Raw genomic sequence first — 9,208 nt, 5'->3', positions numbered from 1 at the left:
ACATGCAAGTCGTGATTCCTATTACAAGAACATGATCAATCTCATACATCACATATATCATTCATCACATCCTTTGGCCATATCACATCACATAGCATACCCTGCAAAAACAAGTTAGACGTCCTCTAATTGTTGTTTGCATGTTTTACGTGGCTGCTATGGGTTTCTAGCAAGAACGTTTCTTACCTACGCAAAGACCACAACGTGATACGCCAATTGCTATTTACCCTTCATAAGGACCCTTTTCATCGAATCCGATCTGACTAAAGTGGGAGAGACAGACACCCGCCAGCCACCTTATGCAACTAGTGCATGTTTGTCGGTGGAACCGGTCTCACGTAAGCATACATGTAAGGTTGGTCCGGGCCGCTTCATCCCACGATGCCGCCGAATCAAGATAAGACTAGTAACGGCAAGCATATTGAACAAAATCAACGCCCACAACTACTTTGTGTTCTACTCGTGCAAAGTAACTACGCAATAGACCTAGCTCATGATGCCACTGTTGGGGAACGTAGCATAAATTCAAAATTTTCCTACGTGTCACCAAGATCTATCTATGGAGTCATCTAGCAACGAGGTAGGAGTGGATCTACATACCCTTGTAGATCGCGCGCGGAAGCGTTCAAGAGAACGGGGTTGATGGAGTCGTACTCGTCGTGATTCAAATCACCGATGATCCTAGCGCCGAACGGACGGCACCTCCGCGTTCAACACATGTACGGAGCAGCGACGTCTCCTCATTCTTGATCCAGCAAGGGGGAGGAGAGGTTAATGGAGATCCAACAACACGACGGCGTGGTGGTGGAAGTAGCGGGATTCCAACAGGGCTTCGCTAAGCGCTGCGGGAGGAGGGAGATGTGTCACGGGAGGGAGAGGGAGGCGCCAGGCCTTAGGTTTTCTTGCTCCTCCTTTTCCCCACTATATATAGGGCCAAGGGAGAGGGGGAGGCGCAGCCCTTGCCCCTTCCTCCAAGGAAGGGTGCGGCCAAGGGGGGGAGGAGTCCATCCTCCCCAAGGCACCTCGGAGGTGCCTTCCCCCTTTAGGACTCTCCCCTTTTTCCCATCTCTTGGCGCATGGACCTCTTGGGGCTGGTGCCCTTGGCCCATATAGGCCAAGGCACACCCCCTACAGCCCATGTGGCCCCCCGGGGCAGGTGGCCCCACCCGGTGGACCCCCGGGACCCTTCCGGTGGTCCCGGTACAATACCGGTGACCCCGAAACTTGTCCCGATGGCCGAAATAGCACTTCCTATATATAATTCTTTACCTCTGGACCATTCCGGAACTCCTCGTGACGTCCGGGATCTCATCCGGGACTCCGAACAACTTTCGGGTTACCGCATACTAATATCTCCATAACCCTAGCGTCACCGAACCTTAAGTGTGTAGACCCTACGGGTTCGGGAGACATGCAGACATGACCGAGATGTTCTCCGGTCAATAACCAACAGCGGGATCTGGATACCCATGTTGGCTCCCACATGTTCCACGATGATCTCATCGGATGAACCACGATGTCAAGGACTTAATCAATCCCGTATACAATTCCCTTTGTCTAGCGGTATTGTACTTGCCCGAGATTCGATCGTCGGTATCCCTATACCTTGTTCAATCTCGTTACCGGCAAGTCTCTTTACTCGTTCCGTAACACATCATCCCGTGATCAACTCCTTGATCACATTGTGCACATTATGATGATGTCCTACCGAGTGGGCCCAGAGATACCTCTCCGCTTACACGGAGTGACAAATCCCAGTCTCGATTCGTGCCAACCCAACAGACACTTTCAGAGATACCCGTAGTGTACCTTTATAGCCACCCAGTTACGTTGTGACGTTTGGCACACCCAAAGCACTCCTACGGTATCCGGGAGTTGCACAATCTCATGGTCTAAGGAAATGATACTTGACATTAGAAAAGCTTTAGCATACGAACTACACGATCTAGTGCTATGCTTAGGATTGGGTCTTGTCCATCACATCATTCTCCTAATGATGTGATCCCGTTATCAATGACATCCAATGTCCATGGTCAGGAAACCGTAACCATCTATTGATCAACGAGCTAGTCAACTAGAGGCTTACTAGGGACATGGTGTTGTCTATGTATCCACACATGTATCTGAGTTTCCTATCAATACAATTATAGCATGGATAATAAACGATTATCATGAACAAGGATATATAATAATAACTAATTTATTATTGCCTCTAGGGCATATTTCCAACATGACCATCCCCGAGTGTTCAGGTGGTTGATGCACGAAAAAATTTGCGGACCTCCCGATCATGCAGTAGCGTCAGGTGATGCCAAGGATGTGATGGATCAGTATCATGCAGCCAGATCCATCGAACGCGAAGCGAGACACCTGTACGTTGGAGGTCTCGGACACCAAGGCCTCCAAGCTCGAGAGGGCAGCAAACCTTGGGCCAATTCACTAGGAAAGCGCCACTCTGACGTCACGACCATGCCATAGGAAGTAACGAATAACTTGGTGAACCTTCTTGAGGATGGGAGGTGAGATGGCCATGGCAAGAAGAATCTGGACTGGCATGGCGGAAAGCACATGCCAGACAAGCGCCAGCCGCTCAACACGGGAGAACATGGATGCCTTCCAAGTCGCCGATTTCTTGCGAAGCTTGCCAGCTAGCGGGAACAACTGCGATGAGGGAACCTTACCGATAAAGAGCAAAAGTCCAAGATATTGCACCAGGAAGGATGTGACGGGGAAATAAAGGGTCGTCGCAATGTCTTCTAAGACCACTTGCGAGCACTAGAGATTGGCGTAGCCAAGCATTTATTATAGTTGATGCACAAACTGGATGTCGTACCAAAGGTATTGAGTAGTGCACAAACTGCCTGCAACTCGTCGGTGTTAGGGAGGAAGAAGATGACCACATCATCTATGGAAAGAGATATGTTGGATGCTGCGTAACGAGGGGTAAGGTGCCGGAGAACTCCAAACTGAATAGTGTGCTGGAGTAGGGAGTTGAGCCCATTGATGACCATGGTGAAGAACATCGACGATAAGGGACCACCCTGGCAGAGACCACACATGTGCAGGATTGGTGGCCTGGTAGTACCATTCATCAAGACCCAAGTAGAGGCGGTGGAGATGAGGATGAAGATCCACTTGCACCAGCAAGGCCCAAAACCAAGGTGCTCTAGAACCTCAAGGAGAAATGGCCAAGATACCGAATCAAATGCCCACACGATGTCGAGCTTGAGAACCACCCGCGCTAACCTAAGCCTGTGTAGTTGTCTCATTGTTTGTTGCACTAGCATGAAGTTGTCATGGGCGCAACGCCCAAAAATGATATGGGATTATGGAGATCTGATATATAGCCAACATCATGATATCCAACCATGATCATATCTTGATTTTTCACATAAACCAAGATCATTGGCCTCTACAAGATATCCAAAAATATTCTTCGTACCAACCCAACACCTTTCCATTGGTGATGCATTGTATCTATCTGATAATTCACTTCTAATAATATTTCATACCTGGTGCAGTTTGCTAGATACATTAGTGCTTCATTGTACCATGATATGGAGACTCAGTTCCAATACCCCTTCATGACTGCCCTTAGGTATAAATGAGTATTTATCTGTATTAATCAAGAGATCTCACGGTCTATTTTTTTGATGGTGTGATTTATCCATGTTGAACTTTTCAACAATCTTTTGGATAAATGCAGATCGATAAACAAGTACTCTTGAAGGAATACGCTCAAGTTCCAAACTCAATCAAAGTTAGGTCTCAACCAAATATTTTATCCGAAACTACGTCTTAAGATAATTTGCTTGTGATGTATTTCTTGTGTAGTGCCAATGATAATCAGATCATCAACATACACAAATGACGCAAAGTCCTTTTTTGAATTTCTTGATGCATACATGAGGAATCATCATTTTGTGAGTAACTCTTCTAACAAAGGAACCCACTCAGTCAGTTATACCACATTCATCCTGACTGCTTTAAGCCATATAATGACTTTTGAAGCTTTACACAATACATGTTGCAATTAGCTTTTCAATTAAGTATCTTCGTTCCCCCAGGAACTATCATAGGTATATCCGAATCACGTGACTCATGCAACTATGCAGTCAAGACATCCATCAGTTGGATATACAAAATTAATATTCATTGCAATAATATCAAATATCAGAACATCATTCCGCTAATAACATGAGAATATGTTTCATCTTAAAACGACGATGGGTCTCTGCGTGAATCCATGTGCTACAAGCCTCGCTTCATGTCTTACCACCTCATTGTGTTCGTTCTTCTCATGAACAAAAAAACTCATTTTGCTCCCCTCAGTGAACAAATTCAGAGGAGTGGGTATTACTGATCAAGTCAACACTCATCTTCTTGAGAGCGAGCACAATTTATCCTCAATTTCTACCTTACTTTGGGTCAACCTAAGCGCTCACGGCACTCAACCATGCATGGACTTAGGTTTTGGATCCAATCCAAACTCTTTTGCAATTCTGAAGGAAAATCAAGAGTCGATAAAATATAGTATTTATATTATATAATTCTCCTTGAATCCACATAAATAGTGAAGATTTATTCAATACCTTTTGACTCGATTTCCCACAACAATTGACGCCAGGTCTTCCGATGTCCCCGCACAAAAATTTGTGCACACACTCGCACCGGGTCCCGAATGTTCAACATCCCTTAGGTGTTCTTCAACCCTATGTTCATATTAATAGGAAGTTGACATGCATTTACTGTCAGGAACCTCGTTGCTTTTAGACACTTTTGTGAAGCCTTGTCCTATTGTGTCCAGATTTCTCCTCTTCTTGGGTGGCTGAGTGGACCTATGGGTCACATCCACTCTCACTAACACATTCACAATGAAAATGTTTTAATTTGTGACACCTATATACTCACTCACTAAATGCAACTGGCAGATTATTTATGATGTGTTGCAAATTGATAATCTTCTGAATCTCCAGTTCAGATTCATCAGTATGTGGCTCTAAGGACAGGGTATCTGACAACCCATAAGTGTAGGGGATCTATTGTAGCCCTTTTTGATAAGTAACAGTGTCAAACCGGACAAGGAGCAGAAGAAATTGGTCAATATATTTCTTCTAATCTCACGTCAGCCCTCCCCGGTATAATCTGTAAAATCAGCGTGTACGTTTAGCAAAGTTCGTCCGTCAGAGAGAAATCTCGGATAATCTTTACGCCTAACTGATTGTTTCATAATTACACCAAGATACCTGATGACAAGACCAAGCGAATGCAATGGATATACAAACACCATGTTACTAATCACAACCAAAATCAATCAATCCAAAACAACACTAGTGCCACCAGCCCACAGCAATCCAAGGCATATTTTACATGCTGAAGCAGTGGTAGAAATTACAGAAAATCAAGTGTCCCTTGAGTAATACACCCTCTCTTCCTAAATATAAGACGCTTTTGCAGTTTCAATTGAACTGCCAAAATGTCTAATATCCAGAAACAGAGATAGTATGTTCTCCATTCTCTAGTGGAGCCTGCGTTACTGACTCACTGTTACCTTTTGCTCGATCTTGAGGAACAACCTCCGACACATCTGCGCCTACAAATGTTCCATCCATTCATTCTTCACATATTGAAAGAACCGTAGTTAACCTCTGAAACGCCGCGAACTCCGATCAAGCAGAGTATGCATGTTCTACCTTGATGGCGATTCATTACTTGTGCCGGATTCCTAATCTCATGGACTTGACCTTGAATCTGACTTTCCATTGTTCCCGTCCATGTACCACCTCTTCAATCTCTCCTGAGTAACCTCCACCTGAAAAAATAGAATAGAAACCATAACTGAGTACATCTCCTACTCATGAAGAATTCTATTCAGTAGATAAGTCATATGAAGACTTTACTTAGCAATGTTTGATTACAGTGATGAACGAACAGTTAACCAAGCTAACCTGTTTATCCCAGTCGGTCCTAATTGTTATGAACAGAAGTACAATTGTTTGAACCAGTGTCCCGAGCAGCATGCCAACCCAAATGCCCTGTAACAACAACCAATGAGAGTTAGGACCAGAACACTGATCCAGGAGACACAAGGACAATGATTTTAATTTGTAACTAGTAGTCGACTGATAGGTACAACAGCAATGTCTAAAATAATTATCCTACCTTCACATGGTATCCAAGAACATAACCTAGGATCGCTCCAAGAGGGATACCAATCAAGTAATATGTTGCGATGTTAACATAGGCAACGACACTTTGCCAACCGGCACCAACGGCAACACCTATCAAACGAAGTTATAGTATCAGTAAACCAAATGGACCTTTCATTAGTATGACAGGCAAATCGTTTGCCTCGTTTTGAAAAAAGTAAGCAAACTAGAAGATTTGGAATTCAGTCAAATGCTAAAGCAAACCTGATAGCACTGGTTGAACACTGTTCAGCAAGATGGAGAAGGCCAGAAGAGGCGACAGGTCAGCAACTAAGGCAGCCACCTCTTCACTCGTGGTAAATATGTAGGAAAGCTTCCCACGGAAGAAAAGAAAGAAGACGAACAACACAAGGCCTATTGAGAAAGAAGTCGCGACGACATTTAAGATGGCAAACTTGGCCCTTTTTGCACTTCCAGCTCCGAGCTCGTTTGCCACACGCACTCTATAAGACACAAAATCATTATCATCAAAAATCTGAAAACTGATTCAGTCACATGATACGAGTAACAGAGAGCTCTAAATCAACAAGTTACCCTGTTGCAGCCAAAAAGCCGATAGAGATCATCATCTCCCAACCATTGATGTTAAGGCTGCAGATTTCACAGATAGAAACCACAGTACCTAATTAGTTGATATGCAATGGCAGGGAAACAATATGAAACAATGCAATGATAATATGAAATGATGAACTGTGAAGTAAAGAGTAATAAGTATGTATTACCATATTGAAAGAGCGTCAAGTGCACTCTCTGCATTCTTCATGTACCCGGTTAGGAGGACCAGTATGGTGCTGTACCACAATTCCAAACTGAAAAGACAAATAGGGAAAAACATGCATTATTGACAAGGACGGTGAAGTATAAAATGTCGACCCACACTTGGTGAGTAGGTACACTTGGGCAGCTGAAATAGTATATATAGTGAAAGCTCAAGTTTGTTCATACCAGAGCATCACACCAGAGGACAGAGAGAGCTTGAAGATAGGGACGAGGTCGGTGAGTGCTGTGAAGGAGAAGCCCGTCCACGTGAGAGGGCAGCCACCGAAGAGGACGAAGATGAGCTGCCCAAACGCAGGTATCCACATGGCGATGACCATGGAGGTCATGACCCCGGCGAGCCCAAGGTGCAGCTTGACGGTCAGGAGCCACGAGAGGAACAGATGGAGGCCGAGGTTGACGAAGGCGAGGTAGGTGATGATCATGTTCTTGCTCTGCGCCTGCAGGTACATCTGGAGCGTGAAGTTGAAGACGCTGGCGAACATGACGGGGATGTACCATATGGAGATGGTGCCGGCGACGGCGCTGATCGTTGGGTCCTGGCCGATGAAGACGAGCAGCGGCTCGGTGAATATGAAGATGGGGAGCATGAGCACGGCGCAGCCGCTGAGGATGATCCAGGACCGCTGCAGGTAGATGCCCATCATGTGGTACTGCTTCGCCCCGTACGACTGCCCGCACAACGTCTCCAGCGCGCTCGCCATGCCGAGCTGCATTCAGTTCACTTACGTTATTAGTAGTTGTGTTTGAGATCATCAGCCTTTTCTGGTTTGATACAAATTTGCTTCTGATGCAGTGAAGACTCTGAAATGTCTGAACCGGTGCAATGCCACTGGTCTACCGGACAAAGAGCAAATGGTATTAAGTAGTAACTTAGACCGGCTCGGGATGGAAAATGACAGAAAAATCCAATGGGGTTGTTTTCGCCCAAAGAAAAATCATATGGGGTTTGTCCCGCTTTGACATGAGCAGTGACTTGAAAGTACTGCGTGTACCAGAACTACTTTACTTTTGGTGTACAAGTCGACAGCAAACTGGAGTTTGATTTGCCAAAAATGAAGAATACGGTGCCAAGCATGGACCACGATACAGTTGGCGTATATGTTTGCCCGCACATTTCCTATCAATATCATGTCGTGTCACATCATCGGTATCAAAATGCGCTACTTGCACATAGAGAAACCGTGTTCTATTTTTGCGAGGAAACACTGTTCTTAATTCTTATTCTGCCCCGTTGTTTGTATGTTAATGATGATGTTGAAACTGTCTACAGACTGAAGCAGGGGCGCGCTCCTGGTTTGGTTCTACAAATTTAATCAGTTTTTTGTATATACAAGTATACTAAAAACTTAAGCACTTCAGTTATGGTCAAGCCTTAATTCTTTGTCAGATTGAAGCAAAATCATGATGTTCGGAAAAAGAAAAGGAAGAAGCAAAGCAGGAAGGTGATTACCAGTATGCCGTTGCTGAAGCGCATGAGCACGGTGGAGACGAGGGCGTAGGCGGCGAGCTCGGTGGGGCCGATGTGGCCGATGAAGGCCTGGCTGATCACGGTGACCCCGAAGGTGGAGAAGCGCGTGCAGATGGACGGCCCCGCCACCGCCCACAGCTTCCGGTTCTCCTCCAGCAGCTGACGCCCCAGCCCCACCTCCACTTCTTCCGCCCCTCCCTCGCCGACCATGTCACTCCCGCCATTCTCCGCCGCCGCCGGCCTGGGCTCCAGCAGCGGGGCCTGGCTCTCCTCCCCCCTCTTCTCCATTGGCTGAAAGGCCCAGTGAATCAGCCACGTCTATCCTAGTAGAATCTTGGAGAGAATCTGATCAAGGCGCGGATTTGACACACGCAGCCAGGCCTAACAACGGGCAGCCGTCTTTATAGAGGAGGCGGCAAGAGAGAGAGAGAGTTCGCTGGTGCCGGGGGCGTGCGTGCTTGGTACTGGTAGATGCGACGCGAGGACGAGTTTACCCCTGTGGCACCTTCTGCTTCTTGGTTGGTAGGGGGGAGCAGGACGGGCAGATCGGGCATATGTGCCCGGCCATTGGTCACCAGCGTTTACACGCCCCGCGGTTCAAGCTAACCTTAACCTGTGGCGTTCCACGGTTGCAGCGCGCGGTCTGGGCGCTGGCACGTAGACGCCTGGATCTCGCCGGTCGTGGCACTGTCGCTAGCTCTCGTCAGTACGCACGTTGGCCGTCCGACGCAGCAGTTGAACACGTTGGGTG

General features: G+C 46.4%; 1 protein-coding gene across 3 annotated transcripts; it reads right to left on the bottom strand.

Annotated features, from left to right (window-relative positions):
* Window positions 1–5,267: 5,267 nt before the first annotated feature.
* LOC119300897 (protein DETOXIFICATION 21-like) lies at window positions 5,268–8,831 on the bottom strand. Of its 3 annotated transcripts, none has more exons than XM_037577798.1 (9): window positions 8,440–8,831; window positions 7,155–7,696; window positions 6,932–7,018; window positions 6,744–6,800; window positions 6,414–6,652; window positions 6,163–6,281; window positions 5,949–6,035; window positions 5,694–5,812; window positions 5,268–5,617 (listed from the first exon to the last, which is right to left on the bottom strand). In XM_037577798.1, the coding sequence occupies exons 1-8, from the start codon at window positions 8,743–8,745 to the stop codon at window positions 5,732–5,734; spliced, it is 1,518 nt and encodes a 505-aa protein (XP_037433695.1). In that variant the 5' UTR covers window positions 8,746–8,831; the 3' UTR covers window positions 5,268–5,617; window positions 5,694–5,731. The 3 variants fall into 3 exon arrangements, with proteins under 3 accessions (XP_037433695.1, XP_037433696.1, XP_037433693.1); XM_037577799.1 differs by having other exon boundaries at window positions 5,268–5,593; XM_037577796.1 differs by having other exon boundaries at window positions 5,268–5,812.
* Between the last annotated feature and the right edge of the window lie 377 nt (window positions 8,832–9,208).

The sequence above is a fragment of the Triticum dicoccoides genome, chromosome 5A, assembly GCF_002162155.2.
Source record: "Triticum dicoccoides isolate Atlit2015 ecotype Zavitan chromosome 5A, WEW_v2.0, whole genome shotgun sequence".
Lineage (NCBI taxonomy): Eukaryota > Viridiplantae > Streptophyta > Magnoliopsida > Poales > Poaceae > Triticum > Triticum dicoccoides.
Note: the sequence above shows the minus strand (reverse complement) of the source record. Positions and strands in the feature narration are given on the sequence as shown.